Raw genomic sequence first — 15,068 nt, forward strand, 5'->3', positions numbered from 1 at the left:
TATTAGAAATCTGTAAATATAGTCGCAACTTACTCAAAGGATAGAGCCCTGGATTATTTACACTGGCTCCTTTTGCTCAGCATTTGTTTTACATTACACCAGTTCTGTCTGAAATATTTTTCGTTAGCCCATTAGTTTTACCTTCTTTGCCATACAGGACCCACACTTCTGCTGCAACACTTCTTCTGGTGGAGATTTACAAATTGATTTTACAAATCGGTTCTCATCTGCCCCCTATTTCTGGGATCACGGTCTCAGACACGAGCAAGAATCCTCTCAAAGCTAGTGATGGAGGCAGGAACGTGGAGCATGACCCTGCAACCATGTTTCTTTGAACAAGACGGAGAAGGATGCAGATTACAAGACACTCGAGTCATTTCTGGGAACACTTGCCAAGCACAGGGGAAGCTGCAGAATACGTATCTATGTGTAGTCCCATTCATTACTTGGATTTTGGGAAGTCTGGTCAATCACGATTCCATTGCTGTCTCTGAATTGTTGCTGCTACTGCTGGCCAAGGAGCTGCGGGCCGCGGTGTTCGCACCAGCCAAAACAAGTCGCTCTCTGTTTCCAAAAGCTTCATTCACTGCAACACGGATAAAGGATGTTACATGTTTCCTCCCCAGATACTGGAGCAGTACGGCAGGGTTAACATCACAGAATGGAAATCCTAATCTGATGCAGTTTGCAAAGCTCTGCCCCTTTTCCCAGGGCAGGGAGTGGAAGTTTACATGTCGGAACAGGCTCTTATATACTTACATAGTAAGTATTATAGATTTAAGTATACAATACTTAAATTACAAGTCCTGTTCTTTCTCCACCAGGAAATCTTGATGTTTTCCTGCGCTTAATTATGAACAGGCTGTGAAAGGTATGATGAGTTTGGTACAGCAAAGCATTAAGCTTAGATAATTTAATTCTGGTTTTAGTCTCTAGTTTCCACCAACTTCCTAAAGCTTTCTCCAAAATTCATGCCATTTAGTCAAATGCAACCGAGATAACTGATCAAAAACAGTTCTCCCTTTTGTTCCTAGAGGAACCCAAGTATATGATAATGTTCCTGGTGTAATCAAGGTAAGGAGAAAGCAGACAAACATAGGTTTTTACGAGAAAGCAGGTGTTGTATTTCTGCTGCAAGGAAAGAGATAAATGTGCAATTCTTAAAACCCAAAACAAACAAACAAAAGCTCTACTTTCTTAAACCTGACAGTGTGAAAACATATCCACTCTTCAGGTATTTCTTTAAAAATAACAGCCTACAGTTTCTCTCAGAACCACACCACATTACGGAATATGCAGTCCACCGAGAGGGCAGTGGGAGAGCTGCAGGACTCCAATAAATGGGCACATTACCTGCAGAAATGCTGCTTATGTCCCAGACGCGGAGCCCTTCTCGCTCTCCCCCAAAAGCAAAGACGAAAGGCAGGTCAGGGCAGCAGGCTGCACAGAACAGCACGCCCTGGGAGGAAGGGGAGAGAACAAGCGCTGCATTTGTCTTTGAAGTGAGTTACAGTGACTTCTTAAACTGCTTTACCAGCTAAGTTTAACAGAGGAAAGATTGCTGTTTCCTTGAAATTGAGTTCCAAGTACTTTAAAGAAAAATGAATCACTTCTTTGCCTTGATAGATACAGGTTAGAGTATCCAGAGTTCTGCCCTAAAACACTGCATCCAGTATAAAGGTCCAAGGCTTCGAAGCAGATAGTTCTATGTTGAATTGAATACTGCATTGCAAGGAGAATGATTTACCTGGAATACACATTTTTAAATGTGTTTTTTTCTCTTCTAAAGTATGTCAAGTTATGGAAAAGAAGATACAAGTTAGAAGAAAAAAAAAAAAAAGATTACACAGACATAGTTCATATTCAAGCCTCCTTAGAATCAAGCGATGAAAGTTACTTTACCATTTTCATATCCCTAGAATGGACCAGATTTGGTTTCTCTCCCAGGATATCCCAGATTTTCACGTATTTGTCTGCAGATGACGTCACGAGGCACCCTCTGATCTGACTGCTCAGCTGCAGCCCTGGGAGATGGAGGAGAGCGTCAGGCAGAGCCGCGCACCATCACCAATTCACACAGACAAGGACACGCTTGGAGCTAACCTGAGAGTCCTCAGGTTAATGGGAGTTTCACGCTGCCTTTGCTCCCACGGTGAAAGCAGTAACAGTCTCACGGGAGCAAATCAGCTTCATCGGGGCCCGTTTCACCCCTCGCTAACCACAGAGTCTTGCACAATGCAAAGATGTTACTCTTCTTATTCCACATAATCAGGCTTCCCCAGGTAGCTTTCCTCATTTGTTTCCCAAAGACTATCGCTTTTGCTATCCGTGACAGTAGGGTATTTTCCTGTCATCTAATTTTAGATATCTGGTGTTCAGAGTTGTTTTTTTTAAAAGACCTACTGTGGTCAAGTTACTAAAGTAACCAAAAACAGGCAGTGTAAAGACATTCCCACGCCTCATATCAAGCAATCTCCAAAGTGAATACCAGTATAAAATAATTACGGATCAAACAGGTTAGTGTTACAGCTGACAATCCTCATTTTTTTTTAACCTAGCTTCCACAGTTTTTGTCCTTTGTCAAGGATAAAACAAGGACTTCCCTTATAATAGCTTCTTGGCAGAGACCTGTTTCATGGGCCAGCTACCCACGATTAGTACACATGATTTTTGTTAAGCAAGTAACCACTGCCACCTCAGCTGTACAGGCTGGAGACATCTCCCAGATGTGCATCCCCCTGTGTCTTTGGACCAACACAACTAAAGAGACATAAATTACCTGATACCTCTTCATCGTGAGCCTTCAGGGTAAACAGGGGCTTATCCGAGCGCGCGTCCAGGCAGTACACAAAGCCATCCTCCGTGCTTGCCTAGGGAAGGCAAAACACTTGAAACAGCAGCCACAGCCGTTCACCTGAGAAAGCTGCCATGAAATAACACCCACACATGGCCCCAAACCACAGGGTTAAACAGGCTCACACTGCCTCTCAGCAGGGCACGTTACCTGCCCATTCAGGTCAGGCTGTGCCTGGTACCCGAGCCACTCTGGGTCCCCAAACCATGCTGCGCTGATGCACTTGCAAGTCTTACCCTATACAATTTCTTACATCACATTCTGAAGAAAGTTACGGTACTAGCCTTGGTTCTGATATTAGACAATGAAATACAGAGCCTTTCGTGCCATCCAGTGGCTGCATAAGTGCAAAGTTAAGCATGATTTTACTAAGAGGGATCTACATCAAACTCAACAAACCTGAGCAACTTTTGTTGGCTGTATGCACAAAGCAACAGAAAAAACAGTGCAGTTGAGACAATAAACAGGATTTTAAACAATTATTTTTGATTAAAAGTTTTATAAGAAGGATTTCCAGAGAACTAGCTAACTTCCACTCTACACCAGACAGGAGGACAGTGCCCCCTGGTGCCCATGGGAAGCACTGAGTTAGGATTCAGGACCTTAATTCTCATCGGTTACTCCTCAGCTGCAACGGCCTCTTTACATGTACCGTAACAGGGACTATACAGAGGAAAATATACCCCAGCCACTGCACACTGTGACAACATGGCGAAGGCACCATCCCTGCAGTGATTAAAAGATCAGCACTAATTGCTTTTATTGCTTTTCTTCTATCGCAACAAAGAGATGATAGCAAAAGAATAACCAAATCCAATAAGCACATTGAAAGAGACATTCTAAAAACACCCCCCAACTTGCACACACTGTGTGTAAGTCTAAACCAGACAACGGTGAGACCCCCACTCTCCATCAGCTTCATTATATGATTTAGGGACATTACGAACACTAAAATACTGGCTAAATAAAACAGCAACAGCCAACAGAGCAGAAGTAGAGGAGCGTGCACTCACTAGGAAGTTACAGGGTGAGAAATGATTCCACACGACTCTCTCAACCTGGCCGCTGAAGCGCCACGTTCGGTGGTTCTCCCGCGGACTTCGGCAGTCGTAGAGCACGGCCGACCTGCGGGAAAACAGCCGGCCTGAGGGCTCGCCAAAACCCTGCCTGAATTCCATCTAATCAATGTGATTCAATGACATTTGTTTCTGTCCCTGTCCCATAGAGGCCCCGTGTACATTCTAATACTGAAATGGAAGCAAATTCAATATTTAGTCTTCCTGATCACAACAGATAAAAGAAAATCTCTTAAGAGCACAAGCTTCGATGTTTCGTCCTGGTTAGGAACAGCACTTCTACTAATACAAAGCAAAGGAAGCTCCAGTTTGCTCAATACACAAGATACTTATCACATAGGAGACTGTAATTATGCAAACATATCACTTAATTAGGAACAGACTTGAATAAAGTAATTATTGCTCAAAATAATGTACTAATTAGGAAATCAGTGTGTGACACATACACAAACATATTTAAATATGCTTTAATAAAAAAGAAAAAAAAATCTTTACAAACGGTCGGGGAAATGTTATTTTAACAGGGACAAAGAGCAGCTGGGATTTAGTTGGTCCCTTGGGATTCTTTACAGCTTTGTGCTCAACCCAAGAGCGGACAGAATTTGCTCAAGCTCCAAAAGCTCCTTCAGGCTCATGTAAGAGTGCAGAGATGCTGCCCCTCTAGTGACACCTCAGCCGGCATCCACACTAAAAGTCATTCCCACCCTATCCTACAACCGTAGCCAAAGAAATCAGATTTCTCCGTTCTTTTACCAGTCGTTTTTTAAAACAATTTTAGCGCATAAGCAATTCTTAAGTGGTCCTTCACGTTATGAAAGCATCTGCCCACACTCCTCAAACAATCTGTGGCCAGGAGATGCTTTACAGGAGAAGCCTACAAAGGCAGTGCTCTGCCTTACGGGTGCTCAAGAGACTGAAGGACTAGCTGAAAAGCACTGGGAGAGCTGCCCTCAGTGTCCAGACTATCTTATTCTTTTATTCTACCCAGATGGGAATGAGGTCAGACTGGGAACTTCCTTCCATCCACCTCCCTCAACAACATAAATTCTTTTCCCCTCCCAGTGAACATCAGCCAGGGAACATAAAAACCTGGCTAAAGATTAACGAGGCTTTAAATGGACTCATACAAGTCCAGAGTCTTAAAAGGCAGAAAGCAAATTTGCTTTACAGAAAGATGGTTATCGAATGAAATTAAGATGCTACCCGCAGAGAAGGAGCCTTCTGACTTCCAAGTCTTACACAAATCCCCAATTTCAGGGTCAGACCAAGTGTCCAGGCACGAACATGGCACCTCCAGACTGCAGCCAGAGCAGAGGCTCTGCTAAGTTTGGGCAGCAGCACATGCAGCAAAGACCACAGAGAGCTAATGGGCATTTTCAATTCCCTAATCACCCTAGGCTTAGAGTTTGGCCCAATCTGGACAGGCTTTCACAGAGAGCAGGAAAGGCACATTTCCTATACAGGAACTGCCATTATGCCAAATAAACTCAGTTGAAAGCACGCGCTTGGCACGGAAAGTTTCAGTCCAGATAGTTAAAGGAGTTGGCCAGTCCTGAGAAAGAAGCAAGGAAAACTGTATTTTGGTCACATTCAACCCTGGCTACCTTCCTGGGGGAAAAAAAAGTACTCAAATTTGGCACAGTTATAAGCAATTGAAATAAGAAAACATGAGGCAACTTAATGGACTCAATTCAATATTTATACCCGCCCTCAGGATAACATTTGAAAACACTACCCTTGCTTACTTATCATAAGATCCAGAAATAAGGGTCTGAGTTTCAAATGGATGAAACTGCAATGTCTGAACCTATATGAGAGAAAAATACATATATTTAACATGCACATATACAGGAACTCTCACTGAGTAAGCATGGCACAAAAGAAAAACACTTACTCAAAAAAACTTCCAGCAAGCTCGCTGAATCTCTCATTCTCCATCAAAAAAATTCAAGGAATCATTTTTAGTTCAGGGACCACCACCCAGAAGGAATTAAATACTGCCCAGTGGCATTTAACTAAGCTAAATCACATGCCCCCTTCATACCTTAAATAGTAAAAACAAACAAAATCCCCTGGAAGAGGTAGAATAGCTGCCTCAGTTTCACAAAAATGCATATATTAGCAAGAGAAAAAGAGAAAAAAAAATCAGGGGTTTGCCAAGGGCAGTGACTTTGTCAAAAGCAAAGGTTACAGCTATTAATAGCCAACTTTCACATTTTAATTACTGTGAGACAAATTCATTTCTGAAATACCCATCACTATGGTATTTTGCTGTCATTTATTTTAAAACATACTCATCCAGAACAGATTGCAACTGACACTCATTGTTTCTATAAGAGATAGTTATAATTTGACCTATTCTCAGGGATCTACTTTTTATAGCTTATACCAGCACTATTCGATTCCCAATCATCGGCTTTATATGAAAGTGTTTTAAAAATTAAAAAAAAAAAAAAAACTGTGAAATCTTCCCTCAGGCTTTCTAATTGACAAGCTAAATAAAACTTTCGAAAGTACTGTCCACAAAAGCAACTAATTCAGAAGTTTAAAGAATTCTTTTGGAAATTACTGACTTAATGTTTGAAGAGTTCACTAAGAAGCAGCTAATGAAATAAATCACAATATTTTTCTCCATATTTTACAGTGGAAGAAACACAGCTATAATTACCTACCTTGTCTGTGTGTAACGTCAGGCTGGCTGCTGGCTTTCCCACAGACATATCCCACAGAATTACAGTATTGTCAGCAGATGCACTTGCTAACACGTTCCTGATAATCACAAATTTATTTTTTAAAATATTTTACAGACAAAAGCAAATAATAACCAAAAATCCAAAATACCCCGCAGAGTCTGATTTGGAGATCAAGTCCACTCTGGTCTACAGTCTGTATCTTTCAAGCATGAGAAATAACTTCCTGGAAGGTAACTATAAACTACAAGCAAGGACTACAAATGGACCATATTATATTGCATTACTAAAAGAATTTCAATATAAAATTGACAGTTTTGCCCTTATTTTTGCAAACACTCCTATAAAAAAGAAAAATTACTTACTGGAAGCTTTTTTAAGCAAAGCAAGGCTTTCAAGGATTCCATCCCTTTTTTTCCTTTTTTTTTGGGGACGTTAAGGGAATATTTTTAAACGTTACTTATGCAGCTTAGGTTTATTTCCATATGCACGTGCCAAGAGCCAGAAACTTACTTTTAACAAAATATTTCACTCTCTGGCATGTTAGCATTAGTAATAACAGCCCAACACTGAACCCCCTACACAGAATGCTCCAAATCAAACCAATTACTAACGATTCACAATTAGTTTATTGACATCACATTCCAATTTAAATACCAACTATGCTAAGAGCAACAAAGGCAGTTGAAAACTTTATACAGATAAAGCCCAAAACACTCACAAAGGTCTGTCAGACACACAGTACAATCACTACCTGGGAGGTCTTAAACACATCTATTACTCTAACAAGCTGTTTCTGTTTGAAACTGGTCCTTCCACTCTTCATATTCTAACAAGGGGTTTCTAGCTGAAAGAGGTGACTTTCTCCTCACAATGCTGTTCTTTTGAACTGTATTGAAAGGGACAGTTAAGAACAGAGGCAATGGAAGCTAGGCCAACATTTTGCAGTAACATCACTATGACCTACAGACAGAAGGCTATTTACAAAGAGCTGTCACACCATGACCTGCTTTACAAAAATGCATCTAAATAGGAGGTGTTGCAAGCTCTTCATATTGCACAAAACCTTCCCCTTTCAAGGCAGTTTCTTTTGCTCCCAGAGGATCTACTAGTATTAATGAGTTTGTAACCTGGCATATATAGAATTATATATTCCAGACACTTATAGCTGTAATTTCTGTGACTTGTCTTGATACTGCCATCAGCCAACCACTTCCAGACAACATGAAATTAACAATTTCATATGAGCGATGGAAGGATCATTATCATACTTTGTGTGACAACAGACAATGCACAGTAAATTTGGAGTGCAATTTAGGTATGTTTACTGAATGCCTAAGGGGGTGGTTCCTCCTTCAGTGTCTAGATAACAAGGAGTTTTAAGTGAAGGTTGACACTTGCTGGTCAGGAGCACATGGAAGTATTATATGCATCTTCAGAGACATTTATGACAGCAGAAAAAAAAATAAAATAAAAAGAAAGTCTGTTATCTGACTGGAACATGAGTTTCAAGGTCCAGGCCACAAAAACTCTGACAGCTGCACTCTTTAAATGACCCAAATGAACTAGTAAATAAATAATAATAAAAGCCTCTCTACTTCAGTCAGCACATTCACTGGCCTTGACCTGTCGCTCAAGATGAGTCAGCTTTGTGTTCAGTAGCAATATTTCATTACTCATTCATTCAGGCAATGGAGAGTCTCAGGCTCAGACAATCCAAGAAGTCAGAGGCATTTCTGTATTTAAGCTGCTACTGGTTTATGGTCCTCCCTTTATTCTTCTTTCTCCTCAGTGCACTGGGACAGAAGTCAGAAGGGAGGACTGTCAGGGAGCTCCTTCTGTAATAGCTACCTCTATCATTTGAAAGGGCATTTCAGATCATCAGCAAAGTGGCACAGGTCAGGGCAACGTTTGTGCTACTCTAGTCTGTACATCTATTTAAGTGTAGCTGATTCATCAAGTGGCTCAGACCCACCTTAGCCCTGCCCTCATCTGGGCAACTTACTAAAAAGGAAAATAAACATTAAAAAATAAGACATATTTTGAGAATTAAACTCTGCTTCATTCTAATGCTATTCTCAAGCTTAAACTTACAATACACAAGGCTTTGGATTTCTGTGAAAAACGTGTACATAATTTAGCATGCTAATTTGTAACCATCCATTGGAAGTTATTCAAAAATTCTTTTACCTGCTTTGTTTATTCCAAGAGAGGTCAAGCACAGCGTCTGTGTGTCCTTCTGCTGTCCCCTCTGTAGATAAACCCTGTGCATGTGGACACAATTTAAAGGAGACTTTAGAGCCTCAGTGGAAATCAGGCATTTGATTGAGCTGCAGGAAAGCAGCATTGCAAACTGCTTGGATAAAACCACAGTGTTATCTTCTATAACCCACTTGGAAACCACCTTTCTATAAGACAGACACAATTAAACTAGACTGCATATGGTTTCCTTTCTTCAGTGTAGAAAAAAAGGAAGTATGATGTTAACCTTGCTCAAAATTTCTACAATCCAAGAAGATTAGCATCTTTGCAATACTTACTTTTTTTCCTTTCTTTTTCTTCTTTTTCTCTTTCTTGCTTCCAAGGGAAAAGACTGGCTCTAGAGAGTCCACTATATCAAGGTCCCAAATATCAATAACTGGGGTCATGTTTCCCACTGCAACATAATTTCCTGCAGAAAGAAAACCAAATGCATTATAAAACAGTATATTCAGAAATCTAGCTGTTGCTTATTTCTTTAACTAAGTAAAATTTACCCTTATGATCCAGAATTATCTATTTAAAGCTTTTTTATCCTTAGAACTGACAAAGACCGATTTAAAAATATTAACTCTTGACAGACATGATCAGAAAAATACGACTTGCTCTTCAGTACACTCCTTCTTTAGCAAAAGTAATTGTTTAAAGAAGTGGCATAAGGCTCCACGTTTAAGAGAAGGGAAAAAAAAAAAAGGCACCACATTCCATGCAAGATGAGAACATTCTGTGAAACACAGAAAAGTATATATAAATTTTCTTGCGCTTTATAGATGATCAGTGAGTCTGAGCAAAATCAAGTTTCATTCGCAAACCAAGAAAAGAAGATTTTTAAAAAAGAGCTTTATTTGAGTTGCTAATTAATAACAACTTTACCATCTGCAGTAAAACTAAGATTTTCATTAAGTCACTTATGGCTATATCATTAAATCAAAAAGACATTCATTTTTTCCTTCTCTTAACCTCTAGGTTTTATTTCTCTGCTAGTATCCCTGGAGGAAACTATATAGTGACACTACATTTATATACCTCAAATAAGAATGTTTTTATGGGACACATGCAGTCTCCTTTGTCATTCATTTACCTGATGACTCATCAGGATTAGGATCAAAATTCAGCCACTCCAGACTCAGAGGATATGCAGGCAAAATAATATCATGATGTACATAAAATGAGTCCTCATCATGATTATAAACTGAAAAACAATTGAAAGATATTACATCCACAGAGACAGAACAAGCAGGTATAAACAGTTCACACAAAAGGCACATATGGCAAATACTAAATTCTTGGTAAGATTTAGAATGCAAATTTACAATGTGTTCAGAGTTTAACATAAGGCCAGAGCCTCCACTCAATAGTGTTACACCTCCCAGAATTATGCAAAATAAACAAACATTCTCAGGAGTGCTTAATGTAAGAAACTTATGAATTCAGCAAAGTTTAAGCACTTTATCCCTAACATTCTCTCTTTTCTGCTTGCAGGAGCATCCGAAAAACGTTGCATATATGTATTACCAAAAAGTATTCCCTTTTATGCATTAGAAGACAGTAACAAAGTTTTAAAGACTTATTTTACTGAGTAAAAAATGAAATAATTTCAGATTCAGTCACGTGGGAAACGGGAGCAAGTAAAGACAGTTTTCAAATTAGAGGAACCTGGAGGAGTCAGGGGAAGTTACCATTAGCAGGGGGTAACTGATGTACAAGAAGCATTTTGGTAAAGCAACTCTGTACTAAGCACAACATACTCTTTTGCCAAGTATTTTTCTCCTCACAACACGGTATCAAATCATCATCAAATATATACATGGAATCACGGCACCATTTCTAAGTTCATGTTTTAAAGAGCAGGCTGAGAACACATTTAAATAAGCAAAGGGAAAAAAAAGAATGCAAGAAACTATCATGATAGGAAGATAGTTTGGAAGAAAGAATTGTATGTTTAGAAAATATTAAGGCCTTTTTATTCTCTAAGTGTTACTAAGATCATAATAAGGAAAGCAAAAGTTACATAGACTGAAAAAGGTACACTACTGTCTAGGATAACATTAGCTCCACATGGCATACTCTGTTCCTGGAAAGTGGCTGAAGCACCAGGGCATAGGAAAGACTAAATGTATAGGGCAAATGAAGGGGAGCAGAGGGGAAAAAAAAAAAAAAGAAAAAGAGAGAGAGAGAGAGATAGGCAACAGGCTATGTAAAAAGTATTTCTCAGCTTCACCATAAGGAACAAATGCCCCGTTACTTACCATGAACCTCTAAACTACAGTAATCTTTATCAACTCTGCCACAAAGTACAAGATTGTCACTGGACTTAATCACAAAGTCCTCCTGTTCATATTGATCCTGAACAGCAAAGAGATGATCATGGATGTTAGAAGATATACACTGAACTACACATGTTCAAAAGCTCGAATTGGTAATATTTTTTAATCATGGCTGAAAACTTTTAAAACCCAACACCCTGCTCCCCCATAACCTTCTTACGGTGCTAAATAAGAAAGGCAGGAGCCAGAATCCATCATGGGACATTTTAACAGTGACTATGTAGAGTGAAGGAGTGTCTAGATCGACTGAGGTGAGGTGGGTTTAAGGAGATGTTTAAATTCCAAACATAAAATCACCTCTTCAGCTTCTAGTGCAACACATGGCTGAAAACAAAATCACTACAAGGAGCCCACACATGTAGCTTACTTCCCCTAGGCTCTCATGCCTTGAACCTTTATACAGTGCAACAATGTTTTATGCAATAAGCATATTGTAGCTGCTTCTCATATCCACCAAGTAGTTCTAACAGCATTAAAGCATTGTCTACTTTCTGGAAAATATTTCCAGAAAAGTACTGCCTGCAACCATACTGGGCATTCAGCTGCACCAGAACAGATGTAGCTTCTCATCTCATTTTCATTGTTAGTGATGAATGGATGGCATTCATGGAATTTTTATTGGTTGAAACCCAAGAATTACATATAAAACTCAGTAGTCCTACAAAAACTATCCTTCAAACATACACTATAAACAAGACATTCTGGCCCTCAAACAAAAACAGGGTTTTCTTTTAATTCATCCAAGCATCTACTCATTACTAGAGTTCTATCTATTAAGAATGCAGTGTATTAATTAGTCAAGTCTACGCTGCACAGTACTTAGTCTTCAACAGACTAGTACACACCAGAAATAATAATCATATATACATACATATGCTTTATATTATTATTATTATATATTATTTTGTATAAACGTTTTTCCCACTTCAGAATTTGAGGAAAGGACTTGAGTACAGACACAGGGGATAGAGAATATGGTGTTCAACATTTATTTGTTTGAAACACAGCCTACATTTTTGACACAGGATTAGTGGAGCTCATACTCTCTGATTCTCCTTGAATCTCTGTGCAAGTCCCTCCTTGATTTTAAAAGTCACCTTTAAGACATGACTGTCCTCTACTGGACAAGGAAAGTTTATGTTAAGACATTCATTTTTAAAGTACTTACAGTGGATTTTAGGGTGATGTAAGGATCATGATCATTGCTCCCGTACACTGCCAGACCAGCGAAGGTCTCTCCAAGCTTCGTATCATCTAGATAGAGACACAGCATTTCTTATACTGATCAATGGTAAGTGAGGCCTTAGAGACACCTGTATCAGTAACTTAGTAACTCCAAGTATTGCAAAATACCTGGAGCAGGCTCGATCAGAAATTCAGTTTCAAAATCTAAAGAGGAGCCTCAGTGAGATTGGTTGCTTCTTACTTTCAGAGACTCCTGCTGCTTTGTCCCAGCACTATGGTAGGGACCATGACAGCCTTTCCAGCTCTGCTCTGTTTTAGTGCCTATCCCTTAGGGAGGCAGGACACTGAATTATTTCATTCATTCAATGACTTCTGGAACTGGGACAACCAAGTAATTCAAAATGTCCATTTCCCACATTTGAGACAAAGCACTGCATAGTTTTAGGATACTTGTTTCTAAAGTACAATGAGAACAAAACAAAACAGAAAAAGGTCACCCACAGTACATATTTGATATCTAAATTTCTGTTGTTACCTGTGTTTTCCTCTTCATCATATTTGTCCAATTCATATTCAGCCAGTTCATCATCACTCAGCTTTTCAGTGGTTTCCTCCTGGTCTTCATTTTTAGGAGAAGACTCAGTTCTGCCAGCAGTAGCAATATCCATGCTGTCTGCCACCTGGCCTTGCTCTTCTTCATCGCTACCATCAGCATCCTCCCTGTTTAAAGGCATGCATTCCCGGAGGGAGAGACAGACATTTAGAATTCTTGCGGGAAATGGGATGCGCACGGAGATTCTGACACATTCTTTTCACATGAGTGTTCACATGCAATCTATTCTCTCCAGTCATTTACTACCTTTTCCCAAAATAAGCACCATTATTCTCAAACTGCTTGACAGAGCTAAACCAAAGTGCGTCTAAATCCACTTCTTGGATCCTTTACTTGTAGCAAAAAATTCTTTTGGCTTTTCCTCAGTGAGTTCTCATAAGTCCAATTCCTTCCTTCCTTCCTCACCCACCTGTCCTATCATTTGTGGTGAATCTTGCAGTTCTGCAAGGCTTTTAAGACCTTATTTCCCTTATACATCCCAAGAACTACAAATCCTTCACCCCGCTTTACATTTTTGTATTTACATTATTTATTTATTTTTATTTTACATTTTTTTATTTACCAATGCTGTCCCACCTCAAACTATGCTTGTTAAAATTATACTCCTATGAATCTAACCATCACAAACAAACACTTTTGGGCATCCTTATGGATCCAGTTATAGTTTTCTATTAGAAGAAAATGAAGCATCGACTTCATTAGGTAGGGCCATATATCAAATAACTTATAAAGAGCAAAACTCCTTTCTGGTGAGTATACTGCACTACTGTCCTTCTCTTTGCAAAATTCCCAGGCAGTAGCAATCCAAGATGCTCTCGTAATCTTTAATATGTCAGAAATTGATATTTTATGATCCATTTAGCAGAATAAACACTTTTTGCTTCACATACCATTTTATTTTAGTAATAAATGTAAAAACTGATAGCAAGGTAAATAGAGATTCTAAATCTGAAACAGACTTATGATGTTTGTGTAGAAAGGAAAATAAATAAATAAATAAGGACCCATCTCAAAATAAGTTCAACAAAATACAAGATGCCACAGACAGGTCATAAAACTTTTAGTTGCTACAGGCTGAGCTCTCAATCTTTAAGGGAAATAAACACCAAACACCAAATTTTTACCGCACAATTACTACCAAAAAGCACCTCAGATTTTCCTGTATGTTTGGAACTGCAAGAGAAGGGCCTCCATGCAGCTAATAGACGCATGCGCACGTAAAGAGAAATAGGTAACACTGCAGGCAATGGGAACGTGAAACAAAGTTTGTTAGGAAATGAAAGTTAAGAGGAGATTCTTCTAAACATGTACAATGATTTTGAAACCATTTAAGAAAGAATGGGTAAATAAATAAATCTGGAGCACAACATTTAAAACTTGTTCAGTGACAGGACCACAGGCGCGTGCATGAGGACTCGGCGGGTAACGTTTGCTCCTCCTTAGGCCCGGCATTTCCCGCCGCACGGGTCCCCCCGCACGACCCCGCACCACAACCCTCCGCCCTAGGCAGCTCCCCCGCGCGCGGGCGGCCATCGCGGGCTCCCCGCGGCCCGGCCCGGCGCTACCGGCCGCCCCCGGGGCCCCGCTCACCGCAGCGCGCTGCGGGCCTCGCCGATGAGCCGCTTCAGCTCCTCCTGGTCGAGCTGCACCTGCGGGGACACGGGGGGTGTGAGTGGGACACGGGGGGACACGAGGGGACAAGGACGGGGTCCCTCGCACCCCCTCCCCCCCAACCTTGTCCGGCGTCTCCTTGGCAACGCCGCGGCGCACCCACGCGGCGCACGTGACCGGGCAGCTCATGGCGATGGCGGCGGCGGGGCCGCGCGCGGAGGGAGGGGGCCCCCACGTGCTGCCCGGCCGCCGGGCCGAGCTGTCGCGCGCGGAGTGACGTGACCGCCCGCGACTCCGCCGGTAACGGCAAGGAAGGGGGGTGGCGTCATCATTAAGCGCCGGGAAAGCCTGGCTGGGGGCGTGGCTTGAGGGGGACGTGGGGATTGGGCGGTGGGAGGGGCGGGGGTTGACGTTGACGGGACTGGGGATTGGGATTGGGGGATGAAGTTGGGA

General features: G+C 40.8%; 1 protein-coding gene across 1 annotated transcript; it reads right to left on the reverse strand.

Annotated features, from left to right (window-relative positions):
• Nucleotides 1-405: 405 nt before the first annotated feature.
• Nucleotides 406-14,837, reverse strand: PWP1 (PWP1 homolog, endonuclein). Its single transcript, XM_088535331.1, has 15 exons — nucleotides 14,739-14,837; nucleotides 14,595-14,653; nucleotides 12,927-13,111; nucleotides 12,375-12,460; nucleotides 11,129-11,225; nucleotides 9,961-10,071; nucleotides 9,161-9,291; nucleotides 8,811-8,884; nucleotides 6,603-6,699; nucleotides 5,676-5,737; nucleotides 3,868-3,979; nucleotides 2,780-2,870; nucleotides 1,903-2,024; nucleotides 1,354-1,459; nucleotides 406-586 (listed from the first exon to the last, which is right to left on the reverse strand). The coding sequence occupies exons 1-15, from the start codon at nucleotides 14,802-14,804 to the stop codon at nucleotides 471-473; spliced, it is 1,515 nt and encodes a 504-aa protein (XP_088391457.1). The 5' UTR covers nucleotides 14,805-14,837; the 3' UTR covers nucleotides 406-470.
• Between the last annotated feature and the right edge of the window lie 231 nt (nucleotides 14,838-15,068).

Source organism: Tinamus guttatus, unplaced genomic scaffold, assembly GCF_059628265.1.
Source record: "Tinamus guttatus ecotype Peru unplaced genomic scaffold, ASM5962826v1 Tinamus_guttatus_pri_ptg000039l, whole genome shotgun sequence".
NCBI lineage: Eukaryota > Metazoa > Chordata > Aves > Tinamiformes > Tinamidae > Tinamus > Tinamus guttatus.

Bases quoted from the DNA above. Each gene is read 5' to 3' on its own strand.
- PWP1 (XM_088535331.1), bottom strand. From the start codon at position 14,804: ATGAGCTGCCCGGTCACGTGCGCCGCGTGGGTGCGCCGCGGCGTTGCC. The intron at 3,980-5,675 runs GTAAGCAAGGGT...GTTTTCCCGCAG, and splicing joins ATTTCTGGATCTTATGATAA to GTCGGCCGTGCTCTACGACT. The intron at 2,871-3,867 runs GTGAGTGCACGC...TGCCTTCCCTAG, and splicing joins TCTCACCCTGTAACTTCCTA to GCAAGCACGGAGGATGGCTT.